This window comes from Notolepis coatsorum (genome assembly GCF_963971535.1).
Source record: "Notolepis coatsorum genome assembly, chromosome: 1".
Lineage (NCBI taxonomy): Eukaryota > Metazoa > Chordata > Actinopteri > Aulopiformes > Paralepididae > Notolepis > Notolepis coatsorum.
This window is the reverse complement of record NC_140165.1, coordinates 280528030-280552951: the sequence shown is the minus strand read 5'-3', so window position 1 is coordinate 280552951 and position 24922 is coordinate 280528030. Positions and strand designations below refer to the sequence as shown.

Here is a 24922-nt window from a genome sequence, read left to right as displayed (position 1 = left end):
CCAAATGTTACACACAGTATAAATACTAACTGGATAGTTGATGATATAAACATTTAATTTCATTATCTGAAATATTCTAAAATCATTAAGTCTGTGTGATTATTATTTTCTCACAGTAGTGTATATATATATATATATATATATATATATATATATATATATGTGTGTGTGTGTGTGTGTGTGTGTGTGTGTGTGTGTGTGTGTGTGTGTATATATGTGTGTGTGTGTGTGTTTGGCTAAAGTGGATAGAAAACACAGTACTGTGTAAAAGGCACCCAAGAGTTTTTATATAAATTGTCTTAGATGTAAATACATTTTTTTTATTAGTGTGTCAGTAGACTACTCTTAGTACATTTTCATTAAATTATTTTTTAAAGCATCTTCATGGTTTAATAATGCAAACATATGTTGCAGGGACTTATTATAATCATCATATTGGCGTGACTGTATGCATCAAAGGGTTCAATCAAGCATTTTTAAGTGCTTTAGAGGAAATGTCAAAATATCACGATATCATTTAGAGGCCATATCGCCCAGCCCTACTATAATGGTAAAATAGTTATTTAAAAATGTGCCCCTAAAAAATATTCTTTGCCCCTAAATTTCTCATTTAGGGGCAAGTGTGCCCCTAGTGAAAAAGCTTAGCGTACAGCCCTGGTATGTCATATATGTTATGATGAATTGAAAATAGGGGACCCTGATGTAAACAAGACAAAAGTCTTTCTCTGGTCTGCATCCCCTTAACAATTGCGTGTATTGAGCTGTACTGTATTGTACCCATTCTGCAATCTGTTAATACAATTTTCAATCAATCAATCTGTTATGCTTAACACGCAGTACTATTAACTTTACTTAATTTCTAAGATTATATCATTTAGTTATTTTTAAATGTCTGATCTAAAGATAAACAACAGGTTTTAAAAGTGTTATATTTATCTTCTCTTATAGTACCAGAGAGAAGCTGAGGAGAATCAACCAGCAACAAAAGCAAAAATTATTAAAATTAACTTAAGATTGAACCTTTTTCCCCATTGTATCGAAAATGGTATCGAATATCGATACTTTTCAAGGTATCGTATCGAAGTTCGAAATTCCAGTATCGTGGCAACACTAGTTGTCAATACTGTATGTAAAATTGTAAATAAGTAAATTGATGTGTTGTAAATAAATAGTTAATAATTGTTAATATTTATTTACCTAATTTATGTGCAATCGTTTCATTTCAGCTCAGTATAGAGAAATGCACAGATACTAACAACCGCCTTACTGTGCTATGACGACACTGTTGACACCACGTATCCGTGACACGCGCGCCCCGCGACAACACTAGTAGTTTTGGGGGGCCTACCACCCCCACCTGAAAAGAATCCTAGGGGAAACACTGACGTGGTATCGTTTTAGAATCGGTATTGTGATACTTAGGCTGGTATCGGTATCGAAGTAAAAATGTTGGTATCGTGACAACACTAGTCCCAACAGACCAGGGCTGTAAATCCATGTTGTATGTATAAATAATAATCTATGGCAAAATCCCATTCAACTGAGGCAGAGGTTACACCTTTCGTATCATCTTCGTATTGTTTTCTTATGCGTATCGCCGCGACGTCGGCACCGCCTGAGTCACACTTTCGTTTTTTTTTTTCGTTTTTGTCAGCCAAGCACACTGATGTAGTACACTGCCAAAGCAGTAGGTGGCAGTAGGTGGCAAACATGAAGGCAATTTCAACCAATCAGAACGAATGTGCCAATACACTTCCTGGTGGAAGCTCCAGGAAATAAATGTCAATAAGGCAGGCGCCTATGCCGCGCCACCATCTTGCTTGCTCACTCAATGCAGCAATTCTTTTTTCAGCAAAGCCTAATAAAAGTGCAATAAACAAAACGGATACATTCACTGTGTGTTCTGCCTGTCATTTGTTGATGAAACAAAACTAACATCAACACAAGTGACCACCAAGAGCAGATAGTTTAGTCTAAAAACGATCGGTAGCATTGTTAGCTGCATGCTAACGTCAATGGAGTATGCCATTATAACTATAGCATTGTGGCTAGAAGCTAACGTTAGCTCACGCTACTTAGCCAGCACGAAACTGATGATATCGCGAGCTATCAGTAGTTAGATAACATTAGAGACAACGCTGTGTGTATTAAACAAAGGTGAATAGATGACTGGGCCATTTTGTTTAATGCTTGTTAAGTTGAAAGAGGAACTCTGAGCTAACAGGGTCTGAATCCTGATAGCTCACGTTAGCCAGCTGCTCATGCTATCGGTAATGCTAGCAGAATGAATGGATGTAAACTTTATTTAACATATTGCATATGGGTACAATACGGCTCAATACAAACAATTGTTAAGGGAATGCAGACTGTTGTAGCTTGGACTGGGGTCCTTATAACAATAACTTGACAACACATGGTAGCTGAAGCTATTGGGACACGGAGCTCTGTCCCAACACACACACACACACTGTTGTCACCGGAAGGGCACGCAGATGGTATCTACTGCGCATGGGCGTTTTCGCAACAACGGCTAGCGTGCTGACTACACGCTGTTGTCGACTCGTTTTTTTTGCGTATCTCCAAACGCAAACACAATTTTGCGTTTCAGCCGTATCCACAAAAAAACGCCAAAAAACGCGTTTCTGTGTAGATAGGACATGATACGTCGTCAAAAACGTATAAAAAAACGCCAGGAATACACTAGTCTAACCTCAGCCTGAGACTGCTCTGGGTCCACTTGCTGATATCCACTAATGGTCTCTACTGATTCTGGTGATCCCATCGTGACCTTTGCTCTAGTGCCACCCTCAAGCTAAACGTTCAGTCATTAAAATGAGTGTCTCCTGACCCGCCAGGCACACAGTCGCACCATTCTCCTTGGAGGAGGTAATGAACCAAACACGACCGCCACCGCAGGAGTCAACCATGCAGCATAGGGAATAAACAAATCACAAATCTTATGAACAAAATCTAATAGATGTATACATTTACATTGAGTCATTTAGCTGACGCTTTTATCCAAAGCGATTTACAAGTTCTGTACGACAAGTCATCAAGAAGGTAACAATGTTCAGCTGAGTAACAATGTTCATCAAAGTGTTGAGAGCTACAGTGTAGGTTAGTATATTAGGACAATAAATTTAAAAAAAAATATTATTATTATAATTTTTTTAGATAATGGTTGAAGAAGTGCGTAATACAGTACTGAGATTAAGATTTTACTTTTTAAAGTTAATCTGAGTATTAGGGAACTGTTAAATGTCCATTTGTGATATTATTTTGTCTTTTCCTGCTAACAAACCAATGCCCCTCAATACATTTGAATGGAACTTTATGGGATTTTCAGAATACATGACTCTTAACCTCTTGCCCAGAGGGATCTGCATCATTTTCGACCATCCCCACACATTAGAACTGCAATGCCGATCGACTATCACCAGGTGGCGGTATCGTCCGTGTCTGAACTGCGATGGCTTGGGTTGAATCACACTCTAACTTTAATTTCTGCTTGGCCAGTGGCCACTCCTCCTGCTGGGACATAGAGTCACATTGATCGCCTAGAAATTCCGTCACCTAAGCGCATTTGACCATCGAAACGTGTATAGACATACACTGGTAATCACAATGGCGATGCGATCACTTGGAATTATTATTCTTGGAATACCTTCTGGCTAAGGTAAGGTACATTCTATGTCTATTTTACCGAATCTGAAACGTGTTTTTCTAACGATCACAGTTCTGTGTTTTAACAGACGAAAAACATGCTCGGCAAACACGATCATAGTTTTGAGTTAAAACGACCCCCCCCTTGATGATTTTATGATGATACATATACATGTCATATACCTTTGATTTGGGAGTATTCAGGGTTTCAAGGGATCAGCCAGAGCGGTTTGGGCTTATTGCACATAACACGTTTTATCTCGCGATCTATGAAAAAAAGACTATTGTATTATCTTCATGCACGATGTTTAGCGTGTAATAAACTACAAACTACAGCGTGTGGAAACAAACTATTATTCCCATGCTGGACTACAAGTAATGTTTGTCAAAATGAGCCACACCGTGTCTCTACAGCTATAATACAGAACACACACACAGCTTCGCAAACATAGTGCAACGACCACGGAAACGACTAGAAGGCTGGCATTCTAGGGATAATGATAACCGAATTGCGTGGCACTCAAGGTGGGTCAAAAAGTGGCAATTTTCTTTACTATATTTTGAGGACTGCATACTTTTTTTGCAAAGCTTAGTTAGCTTTATACTTTATACTTATAGTACATGCATGAGCCTCTTTTGAAAGGTAACATTCTGAAGTTAGTAAGGCAAAAAGGGATAATCAATTTAGTGCTCATGAAATAGAGTAACAGAGGTTTGAACTTGAGTTGAACTTGTGTACTCATATTTCTCTTTAGTGGTTGCCAAATTACAGATTCCATGATTCCAGCATAGAGGTATGAGCTGGAAAACACCACTGTGTATGTAGTACAGGTCCAAATTTGATAACAATCCGTTAAAAAATGAGTGCTAGGAGAAAGGTTTTAGTAAACTGTATACAAAAAAAAATCTCTCAAATCCTCCATGGCTATCAAACTCTGTCCATTCTGAAGATTGAGTTAGAACTCATTTTCGCTCGTCAACTTTCACCTACTTCCTCTATTCACCCCCCCCCCCCCCCATGTGGGGTATCGTTGGAAGCGGACACTAATAATCTTCGCCATCAGCAGTGATTGGTCAGTTCTCGAGCGTATACAGTCTGACGTGGTCATTTGACGCGCTGCCTGTAAAAAGACGCTTGCCTGACATATCGTCATGTAACTCGAGAATGGAATTGGTCGAGTGAGGTGGCGTTCGAAAGGCTGCAAATTCAAGTTTCGAACGGTATATTACATGATCGGCGAAAAATGCAGCCCGAGCCGGTAGACACTCGTAAAGTGCCGCGACGTGCGTGCGTGCATCCCGACGCCGGGCCCCCACCTCAAACACAGTATGGGTCTGGGTCATGTATGTGTTATTCAAGTCCAGTCCCTGAGGGTTCAAAGAAAACCTAAATAATCACCCTCCTGTCAATGGAGTACAGATTCAGTAACTTTTTCAATGTACAATTTTACAATGGAAGTCAATGAAAAAATCAGCTATGAAAATCTGCATTACAGAGAGCCTGTGATCCCGAAGGAGGCCCACAAGAAAGCCCCCACCATGGTGAGGAAGCCCCCGCTACTCAGATAGAGGGCCTGTTTCGTACGAGATTCCCAATCCCATGTTTCTATCGGCGGAGCGTCTCGAGTTATTCTGAACTAAGATGCCAATTATACGACGGAAAATAGACCTTACTGAACCTTGCCATTAAAATAAACATTCACTTAGCACCCCAGGTACCAGACATAACAAGCCGATGCTAACCGCACGTCAGCTGGCGCCACCACCCACCCACCCACCCACCCACCCACCCACCCACACACACACACACACACACACACACACACACACACACACACACACACACACACACACACACACACACACACACACACACACACACACACACACACACACACACACACACACACACACACACACACACACACACACACACACACACACACACACACACACACACACACACACACACACACACACACACACACACACACACACACACACACACACACACACACACGTCAGTGTAACCTCAACTAATGACTCAATAACCAGGGGACATGCATTCTCTGCCAGGACAACAACCAGCCTCCTCTCATCCGCCGCTACACTGCTTTCCATTTGCCGGCGGCGCACGTATCACCCACACTAGAAAAGAATGTCTGAGTGAGAGAGACAGGAACAGAGGGGTATTTTTCACCAGACAAATTGAGCTTGTTTTCACAACACTGCTATCAAATGAGAGCGTTTGAAGGGGGTTAGGGGAGGAGGGGGCGGCATGTTGAAAGCTGCTGTATAATTGGTGGTTTGTCTCCCTCTCTCTCTCTAGCTTTCTATCTGGTCGGCTCGTTAAGATGTGAGAAGAGTGTCGTATGCCTGACTGCGTCTCGTTTTTGTGCGCGCTTGGTTCAGAGTGTGAGGCAATGCTCCGGTGGCCATTTTGGATCCCTGTGTTTTCTGGTGGCACTCTGTGCCCTTTACTTTGAACTGCGGTAATGGAAAACGGGTCACCATGGCAACCACAGGCAATGCTACGCTACAGTAGAAGGAGAGTGTTTTATTCATGGGGATGATCTGGAGATGGCTCTTATCTCTGAGAGTAGTCTAACAATCAGGTAAATTTGGAATGCATGGCTTGGTTCTCTGGTCGTCACACAAACAGCAGCAGTATTTAGCCAATCATACAGACCCAGGGCTTTCGATGGGCCTTGGAATTTCGAAAAACGACACTACCCAGCTCAAGCCAGCTCCTGTCAATCATATGACTTCTGGATATACTTTCTTATTTCTGTTATTTTTCTGGATCATCTACCACAAACCTGAACATTATTGGCATAAATTAGAATGCAGTTAGTTTCTCTACCTTTCTGTGAACGTCTAGCAAAAAACTGCGTTGAAAAATGTCCATTATAAAAAAGTAACTGTACTTACAGTAGATTTCATTCACAGTTTTTGCTGCATGCCTGGTGATACTAAATAAATAAAGATTGAACTCTGCCATTGGAAAGAGAAGATTTGGCCCGATCCATAGATATGCGACTTGGTCACAATAAGGTAATTTATAGGCCTGATATTCTATATTCTATAATTATATGTGACGGCGCACAGCAGTATCGCCCACTATTCGGCCGGCGGCATTTCGCGTGAGATCAAAAGAACGTTTTTAACTTTTTATTTTTTTGCAATCTGGAAAAATCTGAAAAGCAATTTACTCAAGCCTAGTAACAGACACAATATTTCTGTCACTGGGAATACATTCCCTGAGATCCATAGATGTCCCCAGATACCAAGGACATGCAAATGGACCTTGTAGAAGTGGAGCAATCTTCCATTTACTTAGGTATGTAGGGCTCAAGAGGTTAAAATAGTGTTGATTATTTAATTTACAGAGATTAGACCAAGAATTATGAAACATGTGTACATTGGCCCACATCTTCTCTATTATAGTCTTGATCGTGTATTAGGCGGGTATGTGTGTGTGGGGGGGGGGGTGTATGTGTGTAAAGGGTGCACGATTTTGGGAAATAATCAAATTGCGATTTTTCTGACAGATATTGCGATTGCGATAAAATTTGCGATTATAATTATTTAAAAAAAATTAACCAGCCCATCGGAGGTTTATTGTAAAATGTGGCTTGCATCTGGCCTACACGTGGATCTGTTCTGGAGACCGAGACTGAAAATGTTTCTTTTTACCTGGGAATCGATACCGGTACCCAACGGTACTTTTTTTCCTGTACTTTACTCTCTCTCTGAAATCTAAACTTCACAACACACAATCTAAAACCCCTTACCTCCCTCTCCCAAACCGTTCCTAAAATGTTTTGTATGTATAATTATTTTGTATTATAATTCTTTTAATGTTTAACTCTTTAATTGCCAGACCCGAGATATCTCTGGTTAACTCGCCATGCGTTGGCTGCCAGACCCGAGATATCTTGGGTTTTGGTTTTTTTTTTCTTTTATTCGCTATTTTTATTCATTATTCATCCATTCCATTGACCTCTGTGTTGCCATCGGAAGGGATTTTGAGATCGCCAAAGTGCAATACCGGCCGCATCCTGCCAGATGGCAGTGTTGCCCACCCTTTGAAACCTTATATCTAACTCAAATGTCACCGGGCGCTATATTTAGACGGAGATGAGTAAGACGCTTCATCCGAGCACTTCCAAATGCATCCGACACTCTCGATCCATAAGTTGTGTCAAATTATGTCTGGGACCAGACGGACACCAATACTGGAAATCGCGATCAGACAATTGGAATATTCTTTTTGGAATACCACCAACCACAGGTAAGGACTATCTGACTTCAGCTTGATCCAACAATGTTTTGATACCGATCCAGCTGATCAGTGTTTTTAGTGTTCAATACGAATGCCGTTACTGGCAATCAAAGCATCAGAAACCCCCCCCCCCCCCCCCATTTCACGTGAGACACGTGCACACACACACACACACACACACACACACACACACACACACACACACACACACACACACACACACACACACACAGAAAAGGAGAATGGTTTAAATTATTTTAGAATACTTCAGCTAATGAAGTTAAATGTTTATTATCATCAACTATCCAGTTAGTTTTTATAGTGCAACGTTTTGCTACTTAAGCATTAATTGAACCAGTAGAGAGAGAGACAGGCTCCCCTCCCCCCCTCCAAGCCCCGCATCCCCCCACCCTTTCCTTACTCAGCTCAGCTGTTTTCTCTGTCTTGACCAGGGTTAGCTAGGAAGAACAGCTTTATCAAGCTTCGCACCTTGGGCATGGAATGGGCTACAGGACCATAAGACACCCTGGTCTTTCTTGGTGAATTTAAATCTCTATTACATAACTTCCTACAAGAAGAATGTCGCTGCTTTCTTTTATTTTTTTTTTATCGATCTTTTTCCCCCTCCTTTTTCCTCCGATTTTCTCCCATCCCAATGTTAGTCGTTATGCCAATTCCCAATCCCCTTCCTGGTCGCTGCGCACTTATCCCCCACAGTCGGTCTGGGAGAGTGGAGGCTACCACGTGCTTCCTCCGACACACGTCCAGCCAATCAACCGCTTCTTTTCACCTGGCAGCGCGGATTCTCACTGAGAAGGCTAAGCGTGTGGAAGGATCACACTATCCCACTTAGATCCTATCCGCGCTTAGCAGGCGCCCCGACCGAACTGTAGGAGTCGCTGTTTACAACGACCCGGACCCACCCCGCCAGCTTCTCCCACCCTCTAATACTGCCAATTGTATTAGTGTGAACGGCCAGCCAAGCTGGTGACAACCAACGAACGCAATCTCCGTTACGCCACCTGACCACCCCAATGTCGCTGCTTTCTGTAGTCGGGTCCCAACTGCAAAACTGCTCAATTACTGTATTACCCTGTATTATACTGTCATACACTTTTACTATCATGTAGATGTAGACTATTCTGCTTTGTGTTTTTGTGTTTACATGTGATGTATTGTATATTGTATACATGCACTTTTATTTGTGTGATGTGGTGGAGGTAAACGGTACTCTATCCCACCCCCCTCCCAGTGAGGTGTGGTGTTCCACAAGAAAGCATACTAGGACCGTTACTGTTCCTAATTTATGCAAATGACATGTCGTCAGCTTGTGACTGCAACTTGTTCCTGTTCGCGGACGACTCAGCCCTGCTGGTCTCTGACAAGAACAAGTTACAGGTTGAAAAAACCCTCAGCTCGGAACTCGGCAGAATCTGCACCTGGCTCGCTGATAAAACTATCATTACACCTGGGTAAAACAGAGTCCATTCTCTTCGGATCAAATAACAAACTCAGCAAGACCAATGGATTCTCGGTTACAGTGGGTGACAATATTGTCACAAGGAAAGATGAAATTACATACATGGGTTCCATCCTAGAGGCAAATCTTTCCTGTGACAAAATGGCATCCAATGTAATAAAAAAAAGTCAACCAACGAACTAAATTCTTGTACCGGATCTCGTCTCTGGTAAACAAGAATACCCTGAAGACTCTGGCAGGAGCACTCATTCAAGGGTACTACGACTATGCTTGCACCTGATGGTACCAAAGCACCTCAAAGGCACTAAAAACAAGATTACAAACATCACAAAACAAACTAGTAAGGTCAGACTACTGCTTGACCTTACTCCTAAAACCCACCTCACCCCTGCCCATTTTGACAACCTAGGATGGCTTAGAGTAGACGACAGAGTACAGCAACTTGCAATGGGCCTGGTCTACAAAATACACTACACCACTAAGGTACCCATGTAGATGTCGAAATACTTCCCAAAGGTCAGTGAATACCACGGCCACAACACCAGAGGGAGTTCCACAAATCATGTTCAACCCAGATTCGGCACAAACAAGGGACTAAACACGTTTTGGAATTATGCCACAACAATGTGGAACGCCCTACCCACAGCCGTAAAAAAAAAATGTGAATCCCTACCCACCTTCAAAACCGCTCTCAAAGAGCACCTACGGGAGGCTGCAATTCTAAACTGGCCAACGTAAATGTCCAACCCCCCCCCCCCCCCCCCCCATGTACAGTTTCCTCCCCATCATATGTATATATTTTCTGTTAGGATCTCTGTTTAACAGTACTGTATAGTTGCATATCTTGTATGTCACAAATGTAACAGTACTGTATACCTGTATGTTGTGTATGTCATAAATGTCATTATGAATTGAAAATGGGGGACCCTGATGTAAACAAGATGAAAGTATTTCTCTGGTCTGCATCCCCTTAACAATTGTGTGTATTGAGCCGTACTGTATTGTACCCATTCTGCAATCTGTTAATAAAGTTTTCAATCAATCAATCAATGTATCGCACATTTTATTGCTGTGTGATGTATTGCAAATGTTATTGCCGTCATCTTGGCCAGGCCTCCCTTGCAAAGGAGATATTGTATCTCAATGGGACTTCCAATGGGACTTTCTGGTTAAATAAATTTAAAAAAATATTTATTTTATTTTATTGCAGGCTTTGCGATTTGCTAATCGCATAATTTCAAATTGCGATTTCGATTTAAAATCGATTAGTCGTTAAGCCCTAATGTGTGTGTGTGTGTGTGTGGTTGTGTGTGTGTGTGCGTGTGTGTGTGTCCATGTCCATGTCCATGTCTCATGTACCTGCTGGGGGACAGTGTGCAGTCGATGGCGGGCCGTTTGGTCTTGGGGATGGAGTAGAGCGGGTAGCGGTCACCATGGCGAATCATTACCTGCACCGACAGCAGCTTGTAGTCGACTGGACTGTGACCTATAGGTGGAGGAGATGATGTTATCAGTGACACGCCCACCCTCATCATCATCTTAATTAGCACCATTATCACCACACTACCACATGGCTGTTTCTACCACAGTCACCCTCCACGTCAGAAGGATGGTGACATTGTCCTGCATGTGTCCTGCTGCGGCCCAGAAACAAGCTTTTTAGCATTTCTCATCATCATCAGGTACAGTATGGACGCCACGGTGAGGACATTCTCACACCGGTTAATAAACTCATGACAACACAGCTATTACTGGTGTAGAGCGCTTACTTTGATGATCGCTTACTAGACCACGTACTAGAGTGTGTACTAAAGCACTTCATTAATAAGAGCGCATACTAGAGTGCTTACTTTGATGAATGCTTACTAGAGTGCTTACTTTGATGAATGCTTACTAAAGTGCTTACTAGAGTGCTTACTAGGGGTGGGAATCACCAGTTTCATCACGATACGATATCGATTCTTTGGACAACGATACGATATTTGCCGATATCACAAAGTCTGCCACGATACGATACGATTCGATTCAGGTGCCTGCGATCGATATGAGACGATATCATATGCCCATTTAACACAATCAGTCACATTTAGATCAACTAAAAAAAGGCTACAGAAATATCAATTGACGTTTTTATTTTTGAGCTCTTCCAGACATTTAAATGAAAAACAATCTATTGTTTTTAATACAAATAGACCTCCTGTTCACTGTAAAGTGCCACGTTTTTATATATTGAGCTTTAAACTTTAAGTAAAATGTTTTGAAACTCACAACACGCAAGCTAAAACCCCTTCCTCTCCCAAACCGTTCCTACAATTGTTTTATGTTGCATGATGATCATGTTTAAATATCAACATTATCTGTCCATCCTCAGTAAATAATATCAATATAACACACACACATACACAATGTCCCCTCTCCTCTCTCCGTTTCTCTCTCTCTTAGCTTAGTTAGCTTAAGCAGCTAATGTAACGTTAATTTAATGCGACGTGGGCATAAAAGAATGGCGACGATGCAAAGCATGTTAGATGCATTTGACCCGTTGCGGGGAAAAAACTGCACAGACTTATATCGGGTCTCAAAATAGACGACTGAAGCCCTGCTCTCGCTCTGCTGTACAGAGCTAAACGGAGTTTCACAACACTGGCCGCGGGGCGGATATGACGTCGCCGTCACCGGATTTTCAAAATAAGAGTATCGCAATATGAATCGATCTTTTTACGTTGCATCGATCCTATTTGATTATTGATAATATATCGATATGGATCGATGTATCATCCCACCCCTAGTGCTTACTAGAGCGCGTACTAGAGCGAGTACTAGAGTGCATACTAGTGTGCGTACTAGAGCACAGGTGTACTTGACCTGCACCTGCCTGCTTCCCCGGGTGTCGATGAGGCTCGCTGGCTTATCAGTTTGCTGTCGACATCCTTTCTACAACATCTGTCCCTGTGGGTTATTACCTACTGCTCCATCAGTGCTAACCGAGCACAGATTCCACGGTGCTTCAGAACTGCTGACGTTGATGTCCTCCGTGATTGACCCAGAAGGTGGATCTGGACGAAACCTTTCTTAGACTGGCACTATTCACTCTATCTGGTCCTCCTCATATCACCTCTTCCCTCTGCTGCTGTTAAAACCAAGATTGTGATAGATCTGTGTTAAAAGAGGGGTTTCTGCACAGATCCCACCCACCTACAGGGTCTGAGGCCCCACTTGTATTGGGAATCGTGCAAAACAAAAGCAATGCATAAAGTTAGGGATGCACCGAATGGGAAATTCTTGGCCGAAACCGAAAATAGGAAACAGTTGGCCGAAAACCGAATGCAGAAAATTATTAATATAAATATATATAATTTTTTTGTTCAGCTACCTGATTATGGCAAAACTTAACTTAAATAATATTAATAATCACTATTATGGGTCCATAAAACATTTATTCAGCACTTTTGAATGCATACATTCATTCCAGACTGACTGCTGAAAGATTGTACAATTTTAACATTTTCTCTTTGCATACAACAAAATGTGTATTAAAGTCAAGTGCATTTTCTTTTCTTTGTAGGATAACTACAACAAAGTGCATTCAGAACAAAGCCAAGGTGCTTTAAAACTGCATAAAGATCTGCATAAAGACACACACACAAGAGGGAGAATAGCTTATAGCAGACTTAATGATGTTACTGTGTAGTGGCTACTGTCATAATAACGAACGTAACCCTGTTTTTTGACATTCAGTTATATTTTTTCGGTGCTAAAACCCTTTTTCGGCCTTGTGCCTTTTTGAACCATTTTCGGCCGATAGTTTTCGGTGGCCGAATATTCTGTGCATCCCTACATAAAGTGTAGACATAGAATGAGTATAAAAATAGACAGAATAAGAGCAGTGCAATAAAATAGACGTAAATTAACATAGAATAGTAAATGTCAACTATGCTGCTGGCGGCGCTGGCCAGATGAAACATATTGGCATTGGTATTCACGTCAGTTTCACACGTTAATTTTCAGTCAAGTGGTCAAACCCGTGCAAGCAAAGAGACGCCAATTTTCACACTGTGTTCTATCTGGACTTACTGCAAGAACATGTGCTTTGGCTTTAACCCAGAGGACGACACTAGTGCTTCTGTCTGCCAAGTGAGGAGCCCGACTCTGGCTGATCTCAGACGGCCCACTGGTCACTGCACAGCCGCACCACAGCCTCTTCAATCCCTATACCATATTACGTGGCTTCCTTCCACACATGTCTGTTGGGACATCAAAGCCCTCTTCTCTCCTATAGAGGGGCTGGTGCTACACGCTGACCTTTGACCTCCCTAAGCCACTGACTAACTCCTGCTTGTACAAAAGGGATTGAACTGGCTAGCTGGTAGTGAATTGATCTAGTGGACCATTGCTACACTACAGATCCTGCTTGTTTAGCCTAGGTAATGTATGCTATGCTAGTATTATGCAAGTAACAGGGAAGTGGTCAAAACAAGATGGTAGTGGGTGTGGTATTTCCTGTGTAGTTGGATCTACGCGTGGATGTGGGCATTAGTGGCTACCCTGTGTCTATGTGGTAGCCAGTGCAGACGTGTGCCCATGCAGAGTTTACAATAAGCACCAGCCAGCAGCCAAATGCTGCTACATTGCGGTAGATCCTACCAGCCACTGTAACTACCATGGATTTGATCATCCTATTCTATTCTAACTAGGCTAAACTGCTGCGGGTGGAAATTAAGTGATCTGGTGCAATTCTGAATCAAATTACCACTGTAGCTGGTTGATTTCTTTTTTTATAATAATACATAAAAAGATAAAGGCTCACATCACCAAAAAACAATGCTGATTTATTTTGCACATAATCTCACAGACATTGAGTCCCTGTGTTGTGTTAATTACAGCTCAATGAAATGATAAGCAAGGATGCAATGTCCTTGATGACATCACTGATGGCCATAGTTCAAACTCATTTACTCTCAATAACTGTCAAACTAAATTAATGTGTGCAAAACCGTTTTGGGACGTGTGTGTGAGATTATGTGCAAAATAAATCAACCGAACCGTTTCAGTACCGTACGGAACGGCTGTGTACCGAACGAATACAACGGTATGTTAACCACTAACAACCGCCCACCAGGGCTGTTTTTTTTCACAATCTAATATAATTATATATTTTTTTTCTTTACAAGTCGATTATTAATTTCAATATAGTATAATATTCGTTGACAGCCCTACAAGTACAATTAGTCACTGCACACTACATCACCCCTGAGTGGAACATGGAAAGCCAAACTTTCCCCCACTGTACCGAAAACCCGTACCGAACCGTGACTTCAAAACCGAGGTACGTACCGAACCATGGTTTTTGTGTACCGTTACACTCCTAGTGTGTGTGTGTGTGTGTCCATGCACTAGTCTCACCCTCCCAGGCCTGCTCGGTGCGGTTGGGGGAGTTGCAGTAGCCGTACGCCTCGGAGATGGGGTCTGGCTCAGGGGGCTCGGTGTGGGGGACCGGGATCACCCGCTTCCTGCTTTTCCCCTGGCCCACGCCCCCGCCCACGGCCTGCAGGGGCCGCTCCTCCCCCATGGGCATGGTGGGGATCAGATTCACTGTGGGGGGAGAGAGGGAGAGAGAGAAGGGAGAAAGTGAGAGAGAAGAGAGAGGGAGACACGGAGAAGGTATTTTTAAAACCCCATTGGCAATTGTATGATGTAATAAGACTAAAATGTTTAAAACAGGGTAGGGAAAGGTAAGAGCTACAAGGGCAATGAAGCAATAGAGACCAAAGAGAATGATGAAGAAATATGATGAAAAATAATGAATTATATAATAACTAAGGCTGTCAAAGTTAATGAGTTATTGTTTTAGCGCAAGATTAACGTTTAAAAACAAGGCTTAAAAGTTAAAACCACAACAGTATTGAGAGCAGGCTGAGTTATGTTCTTTATGTTCTCTACCGTTAACATAGTTGGTCCTCCTTGAGTTACGTTTTCTTTCCCCTATTATTTCATGCACACTTTATTCATTGTTTTAAATGATTATTTCAAGTTATTTTGTGCATCACTCTGTTCTGAATTTGATGCAAACTTCCGGGGGCGGACCGCAAATGACGTCATAAATCAAGCTCTGCAGACTGTCTGACAATATTGTTGTTTTTTTTGTCAAATGTATTCAAGTATAAACATCATAACCATGTCACAACAGCAGTTATAATGTATATTATCATCAATATGTTAGTTTACCAATAGGTTAAAGTGTTATTAGATAGATTTTAGTTTTCGTTTTTGTGTTGTTTTGATCGCGAAAGTCGGCCATTTTGAAGAATTGACCGTCGGTAGCGTGATTTTTTTTCGTAGCCGTAGTTTGCGAAGACGCTCTCTGATTGGCTAGCCCACATACAGCGAAGACCCTCTCTGATTGGTTTAGCTCCGACGGGCTCTGGGATAGAAATGTCCGCCTTGTACACACAAGATGGTTGGCACATTACATATATATTCTCCTAGAATACATATTTATGGACCACCAGCCCTGATTCCAAACTCTAAGCATAACCCACTTCGAAAGAGGGCCAAAGCATAACCACTTCGAAGCAGAGAATATATATGTAATGTGCGTCGGACATTTCTATCCCAGAGCCCTTCGGAGCTAAACCAATCAGAGAGCGTCTTCGCAAACTACGGCTACGGAAAAAAATCACGCCCGTCGGTAATTGTAGTATGACCGTTGGGATTTTTCAAAACGACACATCCCAAAGGCCTCTATGGGGCTTCAATCAAATTACTTTTTTTTTTATTACTCGGGATAATACCAAAAAACTGAACGTTATGGGCATATATTGGAGCGCAGTTAGTTTGTCTCTCCTATTTTGAGCATTTAGCAACAATCAGATTTGAAATCAATTTCAAAATGGCATCACTCCGGCAGGAATAAGAAACCTAATGTACACAGTAGATTTCATTATCCGTTCTTATGCACGCCTGGTGATACTAAATCCAAATTGAACTCGGGCATTTGAAAGATAAGATTTGGCACAATCCATAAATGTGCGAATTGGCTATAATAAGGTAATTTATAAGCCTGCTAATCTATACTATAATAATATTTCAAATTGCATTGGTCCGGATGGGAGAATTCACAATATCTACAAAACCTTCCGTTTAATCATCTTCCCTTTATTCATTTCCTTAGATTTTTTTGTACACGTGATCTCAAGCTCAAGAACGAGCTCAGTGGCAGTTTTTCATGTCTGGTAATTTTTAGCATGGTGTTATTCACTGTCAAAGATGCAAGTTTCATCACAATTTAAGCAAGCCTAGTAATAGACACAATATTTTTGATACTGGGAATACATTCACTGAGGTGCATAGATGTCCCTAGATACCAAGAACATGCAAATGGACCTTGTAGAAGTGGAGCAATATTCCATTTACTTAGGTATGTATTTTAGGCGGATTTTCAGAAAATAGGGCTCCGGGCTTAACTTTATGCATGTGCCATAAGTATAAAGATACGCTTTTCAAAAAAAGTATGCAGTCCTCAAGTTCAAGTAAAAAAATTTACACTTTTCTGGGTGCCTGTTAAGAGGTTATATATAATATATAATATATATTATGTAATATCCAGTAATATAGTAGGGATGTAATAGAGAGTAATATAGTTAATGAGTATTATGTACCACAATAGGAGAAATAGGGCTAGGGCTCCAGAAATCTGAACTATCCCTTTAACACTTTGATTGCCACTCACGAGTTTTCTCGGATTTATAATAGTTACGTTGAAAGCCACTCACGAGATTTCTCGGATTTTTTTTTTTTTTAGCGATCTGAAATCATATTGCATCACGCGAGCCTACCCTAGTATACCCAAGAGCCGCCGGCGATCAGATGTGGAAAAAAGCGCCCCCTATCGTCTCCCAGATGACATCAGGGATTTTGGAATGGACTCAATGAAAATGGATGGGGGAAAAAAAATCCTGTACTCCACATTTTCCAGTCCACTGATGCAGCCGGGGTTACCAGAGTTCGAATGGTGATCAGGAATTGGAATATACCAGTTGGATACCATCTGATGTCAGGTAAGGAATCTATGTTATCAGTGTTAGGATAATCAGACTCATTTTGATGAAGATATAAGCTGTTTTGTGAAATGTCCTCTATCGGTTTCACTGTAAAATCCATGAGGAAATGAACACGGCTATTATCAGCGCGCGGCTCGAATGGGCGTGCGTGTACGTATAATATTGATCATCTAGCGTTTTTTTTTAAACGATTCATAAATAGGCCGACAAATATCAACGTTCTGGAATATTCCAGTAAAAGACGATTATCACAGAATGGCCCAGAATGGGCTGTTTTTTACCTCAAAACGGGTGCTTTTCAAAATGCTCTCAAACGGAAATGAAGCGATAAAAAACCAATCTGCCTTGACAGCACTGACTGGAAAATGATTCTTTGATAAGCGACGGGCAGATTAGACACATAGCCATAATTTAAAACATAGATTAGGCGATATTAACGTTAACATTAAAGTGGATGGTGGCATTCAAGCGCTAAATCTGGCGCCACCTGGTGGCACTGAAAGTGTTAACACTTTGAGTGCCAACGACGAGATTTGTCGTTAGTTCATGCCAACCGTTGAGTGCCAGAGAGACGAGAGATCTTGTTTTTGATCATTATTTTTTTTATTAGGGATGCCCCGATCGATCGGCCACCGATCGTTATCGGCCGATAATCAGTATAAATATGCGATCGGTGATAATGCTTTATTTTCGCGGATCGTCAAAACCGATCGAAAAACATGATCCAATTCTTAGCGGAGATCTCACAGTCACTGCTGACTTCTCTCTCAGACACACAGAGCTAAGCAGCGTACGGCGCCTCCTCCTCCCCAGCCCCTCCCACACTCATGTAAACAAGAGCCTTGCAGTCTGCTATAGTCTGGTGCATGATGCGACGTGAGCTAACGTTCGCTACCAGTATCTACCGAGCTAACGTTACTGTTTAAACTAAATGACCCAGTGACTACATGAGGCATTGTCTAACGTTCTCTAGCTGGCTAGCTACTGATAGCTGCTGATATCAACAAATGCTCCAGCAATAGTCGAGTGCATGATAAGTTACCTCCGTTGACTCGGTAGCTCACATTAGCTCACGTTAGCTCTAAACTAAATAGTTCACTGAGGCGTTGTCTTAACGTTATCTAGCCGGCTAGCAGTAGCTACAGATAGCTCCTGATATCAATGTCTTATAACATTGATTCGATGCGTATTCGAGCTGAGGGCTTGCTGAATGTGATTTATACCAATACTAGGGTCCAGCTGCAGCGCCGGAGAATCCTGGCCGTAGCTGGAGGCTACTCGAGTACACACAGACAGTGGAGCTGTTTGCAGATAGCGAGCATTTTGACTTGTTGCGTGGTGGCGATGTCTCGCAGATAATACAAGTACAAGTCTAATTATATAATATATATATTTTATAAAAAAATATATATAATAATGTATATAAAATAATTTAAAAAAAATGTTTTAATAAAAGACGATCGGATCGGTATCGGCCGATATGGCTCAAGACGATCGGTGATCGGTATCGGTGCCAAAAACGTGATCGGGGCATCCCTATTTTTTATTATCGATGTCAATTAATTTTTCATCAATCTAGCCTCACGTTACCAGTGGGGATCTGTCTGAACTCGAACAGGGAAAATACCACCCCCTATCGTCTCTCCGAATGGTACTGCACCCCTTTGGATTGGATACGCATGGAGAAAAAAAAGTCCTGCTTCCACATTTTACTTGTCAGACAAGTAACCGGAGATGATCCAAGTAATCGCCCACCACCAGAACAGCGGAAAATTTGTGTTTCCAGTACCCAGCGTTGGATCAATAAACGCGATCGATATTTGGAATGGCAATCAGGAATTGGAATAATCTTTTTGGAGAACATCTGATCTGAGGTAAGGAATCTATTTTACCAGTCTTGGGATAATCAGAGCTATTTTCACCTATATATCAGCGTGTGCCATGTGTGTATCAGCGTTTCCGTTAGCCGGTAATTACCGGTATTTGACCGGCAAAATCTGTTGAAGTCCGACATATTTAATCTCTCCGGTCTTAATGTCCGTTGAAAATAATTCCCTCTAAGCACAATTTGATTATTTGAATTGTATTAAAATAGGCTAAAATTAAATAGCATACGCGATGAACGAAACAATCATTACATTTGTTTCATCGTTGCTTTTAATAATGACAACGACGTTGTCAGCGAGAGCTTAGTGCTGGGTTTGCGAGTGCGTGCATGTGCAGCTGCAGAGCCGGAGCAGCAGCGGCACAGTGCAGTACTCCAATTCAGCCATTGGCAATTCAGCTGTTGGGTGGGGGGCGCTGCTGAGCGGTCCCCAGATAGAGCCAGAAAAGAGCCAGAAAACAGCTGAATCTGCTGCTCTGCATCGACATACTCTCGCAAATAAGTCATTGGGAGGTGGAGAGAGAGAGAGTCGTCACGCAAACCCACGATAATGTTGCCGTCTCTCTCTGCCAAATTTCTCAGTTCTTCACTTGATATAATTAATACAAATGTCCAATATAACGGAATTCGTTAGCTCATAAAAATGTGATTATAACAGACTGCTGTTTATTAATGTCGGGCGACTGCCCACAGACACCTATTTGATTTAAAGTCGGCAGCAGCACGGAGTCTCTGGACTTATTTTATTTGGAATATAATGACTATACGCAAAAGTAGCCTAGTTTTAAGTAAAAATATTATAAATCTACATGCCTTGATGATGTCATTCTTTTGTTTTGTTGTCATTCTTTTGCTTATCAATTGTTTTTAAGCTCAATAAACTCTGACCGGAATTTCTCTCATTTGACCGATAGATTGAAATCTACCGGACACTGAGGTCGGCAACAATTTTTTCTAACGGAAACCCTGGTGTGTATGTGTGTGTGTGTGTAGCGGCCTCTGCCTGGGTCCGCTTCCAGTGGCAGTCGGGGAGTGATTCCATACGCGCTCCATCCAAAGAATAGTCTCCACACCGGGCGGCTACGTGGCGTAGTGGGCAAGGCGCTCGCCACGAATGCGGAGACGCTGGGATCGCCTGTTCGATCCCAGCGCTCCACATTGCTTTCAGTTTAGCTGGTCGTCCGTACTAATACACATTGCCCGTATTAGGGGGTGGGAAACTGATGGGTGGGGATCGGGCGTTGTGGACAGCGACTCCTACAGGTCGGTTGGTGCGCCTGCGCAGTAGAATCAGGAAGTGTCGGGGGCAGCGTGAGCCTCCCACGCGTTACTCCTCGCCACTGAGAGATTGAGCTGCGCAGGTGAAAAGATGCGACTGCTGTTACCTCAAGTACCGGAGGGGACTTGTGCTATGTATGACTTAGTCCACATTGCAGCCGGCTTGTGGGAGGCAAGAAACAGCGTTCGTGACAGGGGAGGGTTGAAATTGGATGATACGAAATTGGGATGGGAGAAAATATAGAAAATGGGAGAAAAAGTGGATAAAAAAAAAAAAAAAGTCTCCACACCTTGAGTTCCGTTATCAGATACCGAACGTGATATCTGATTTATTTAGAAAAGATAGGTTACATGGGAGAGGTGATCAAAGCGATCCTAAAGCGTCCTATAACCGTGGTTCTAATTGTTCAAAGTGTTTCCTAATATAAGACTATTCTAAAGCGTTCCCGAAGCGATCTAAAGCTTCCTGAAGCGTCCTGAAGCGGTCAGAAAATATTATGCTTTCCCCGTCCTACCAACCCACAGCTGGCTCCCATTACCTATTTAATGATCTCCGCCGCGCTGTGGCTGATCCACCTGACACTGACAGGTGCAACAGATTCCACCCAACTGGTTACACAGATAATCATAACATTCCCATAAATCATAACCTTCTATTGGTAATAATAATAATAATAATAATGATAATAATAATATTAATAATAATAATAATATTAATCCATAACAAAAACACTCAAATGGCCCTTACAGTGTGTGATCAGGAAATAAGATAGATTTTTCAGCCCGCTTCTATAGCGTGCATAAGTACACATATACTATCAATAAGCTAGCGTTTATTTGAAAACGATTCATAAATAGGCAGAAAAATTACAACGTGTTTTGTGTATTCCAGTGTATTCCAGTAAAGGGCGATTATCACAGAATCTTCAGCGAAGAAACGAGCGTTTTTCAAAATGGTATCAAACGGAAATTAACCGATTAAAAAACAATCCGTTTCGACAATGTTGACTGCAAACAAGTCATTGATAAGTGACGGCCATATTAGACACATAGCCATAATTTAAGATATGCGTTCGAAAATATGAGAGCTCCGTCATTGAAGTGGGTGGTGGCACGCAACGGGTTCCGGAGCACCGGACCTGTGGCACTCAAAGTGTTAAGTCTGTGTGTTTGTTCCGCCCTCCCCTCAGCAAGTTGACAATTTGAACTATCTGCAAAGCAATCAGTACAATCAGTAATCAGTGACTGACTGAATGGAGTTAACACAGTCAAACTCCTGCACTAGTCAATCCAGGCTCATCTCCATGTGAACAGCCCTGTACCCCTCAACATCACACCGCTACCAGCATGTTGCCTTGGAGACCAGCGTCCTGTGTGTGATTGGTGTGGGAACCACTAAGGGCCATTCAGAACCCTAGTGCCCTGCTGGCAAGACTAGGATACACACTACCAAATTCCTCTCCACATACACACCAACACACCACACACACACAAACAGTAGGCCTAGACTTTCTCAAATACACTCTTATTTCAGAGACCCCGGCTGTACTGAACTCAGCTGGTGGACTGGGTAAATATTACATCTGGTTGCAAAGACAGAAAGTGAGATGCCTGTGGTGCCCAGTCATACAAGAACCAAGCAATTGGCTTTAATTCATCCCATAAGGATTAAATAAACTTCTCAGGCCATGGCGCACACACACACTTTAATATAGGCCTACACAGAGAAAAGCAAAGGCTATTTCTCTAGAACACACACACACACACACACACTTTAATATAGGCCTACACAGAGAAAAGCAAAGGCTATTTCTCTAGAACACACACACACACACACACACAAAACCAGGAGTTTCCATTCGCTCCTACCTCCACAACTAAGCTCATAAATTCAACAGTGTTGGAAAAAGCAGGCGGGTTATAAATGGTTGGATATTGGAGTTGGCAGTGGGGGCTGAGTGGTGAGAGGGAGTCTTTCAAAGGTCCGCATTCCCTCCACACACTATCACAGACAAAACATTTGCCTAACTCTACAATGTAGGCTATATATAGTACTAAATGTATGGGAAACATAGGTATTGTCTGCTTCTTGGTAAAACTAAGTTCATGATTAGAATGTGGATCTTAATTGCAATGTGTCATTTAGCCGTGAGACAATATAGTAGGTAGTCAACATATTCTCAAACATCTTCCAGGACTGGTGATTGTTCGACTCACTTTTGGACATACACATCTGGACATTTCTTCACTGACAGGGTGCAGCCTAGAGGAAGCTATTTAAACAAGGAACAGTCTAGTCTAGAGGAAGCTATTTAAATAAGGAGTAGCCTACAATAATGTATTTAAACAAGGAGGAGTATACAAGAAGCCATTTAAACAAGGAGTAGCCTACAAGAAGCCATTTAAACAAGGAGTAGCCTACATGAATGTATTTAAACAAGGAGTAGCCTACAAGAAGCCATTTAAACGAGTAGCCTACAAGAAGCCATTTAAACAAGGAGTAGCCTACAAGAAGCCATTTAAACAAGTAGCCTACAAGAAGCCATTTAAACAAGGAGTAGCCTACATGAAGCTATTTAAACAAGGAGTAGCCTACATGAATGTATTTAAACAAGGAGTAGCCTACATGAATGTATTTAAACAAGGAGTAGCCTACAAGAAGCCATTTAAACAAGGAGAAGGAGTAGCCTACAAGAAGCCATTTAAACAAGGAGTAGCCTACAAGAAGCCATTTAAACAAGGAGTAGACTACAAGAAGCCATTTAAACAAGGAGTAGTCTACAAGAATGTATTTAAACAAAGAGTAGCCTACAAGAAGCTATTTAAACAAGGAGTAGCCTACAAGAAACCAATTAAACAAGGAGTAGCCTACAAGAAGCCAATTAAACAAGGAGTAGCCTACAAGAAGATATTTAAACAAGGAGTAGCCTACAAGAAGATATTTAAACAAGGAGTAGCCTACAAGAAGCCAATTAAACAAGGAGTAGCCTACAAGAAGCCAATTGAAGGAGTGGCCTACAAGAAGCCAATTAAACAAGGAGTATTCTACAAGAAGCCAATTAAACAAGGAGTAGCCTACAAGAAGCCAATTAAACAAGGAGTAGACTACAAGAAGCCATTTAAACAAGGAGTAGTCTACAAGAATGTATTTAAACAAAGAGTAGCCTACAAGAAGCTATTTAAACAAGGAGTAGCCTACATGAAGCCAATTAAACAAGGAGTAGCCTACAAGAAGCCAATTAAACAAGGAGTAGCCTACAAGAAGCCAATTAAACAAGGAGTAGCCTACAAGAAGCCAATTAAACAAGGAGTAGCCTACAAGAAGCCAATTAAACAAGGAGTAGCCTACAAGAAGCCAATTAAACAAGGAGTAGCCTACAAGAAGATATTTAAACAAGGAGTAGCCTACAAGAAGATATTTAAACAAGGAGTAGCCTACAAGAAGCCAATTAAACAAGGAGTAGCCTACATGGATGTATTTAAACAAAGAGTAGCCTACAAGAAGCTATTTAAACAAGGAGTAGCCTACAAGAAGCCAATTAAACAAGGAGTAGCCTACAAGAAGCCAATTAAACAAGGAGTAGCCTACAAGAAGATATTTAAACAAGGAGTAGCCTACAAGAAGATATTTAAACAAGGAGTAGCCTACAAGAAGCCAATTAAACAAGGAGTAGCCTACAAGAAGCCAATTAAACAAGGAGTAGCCTACAAGAAGCCAATTAAACAAGGAGTAGCCTACAAGAAGCCATTTAAACAAGGAGTAGCCTACAAGAAGATATTTAAACAAGGAGTAGCCTACAAGAAGCCAGTTAAACAAGGAGTAGCCTACAAGAAGCCAATTGAAGGAGTAGCCTACAAGAAGCCAATTAAACAAGGAGTAGCCTACAAGAAGCCAATTAAACAAGGAGTATTCTACAAGAAGCCAATTAAACAAGGAGTAGCCTACAAGAAGCCAATTAAACAAGGAGTAGACTACAAGAAGCCATTTAAACAAGGAGTAATCTACAAGAATGTATTTAAACAAAGAGTAGCCTACAAGAAGCTATTTAAACAAGGAGTAGCCTACATGAAGCCAATTAAACAAGGAGTAGCCTACAAGAAGCCAATTAAACAAGGAGTAGCCTACAAGAAGCCAATTAAACAAGGAGTAGCCTACAAGAAGCCAATTAAACAAGGAGTAGCCTACAAGAAGCCAATTAAACAAGGAGTAGCCTACAAGAAGCCAATTAAACAAGGAGTAGCCTACAAGAAGATATTTAAACAAGGAGTAGCCT

General features: G+C 41.7%; 1 protein-coding gene across 3 annotated transcripts in view; it reads right to left on the bottom strand.

The window, feature by feature from the left end:
* Nucleotides 1-24922, bottom strand: part of pxylp1 (2-phosphoxylose phosphatase 1) — a gene marked incomplete at its 5' end in the record, with an annotated part of 95696 nt that overhangs the window by 29787 nt on the left and 40987 nt on the right. For all 3 annotated transcript variants that reach the window (XM_084321853.1, XM_084321854.1, XM_084321855.1), the window contains 2 exons: nucleotides 10788-10914; nucleotides 14829-15017. In XM_084321853.1, coding sequence (XP_084177979.1) covers nucleotides 10788-10914; nucleotides 14829-15017 — 316 coding nt within the window. The remainder of the gene's footprint in view (nucleotides 1-10787; nucleotides 10915-14828; nucleotides 15018-24922) is intronic.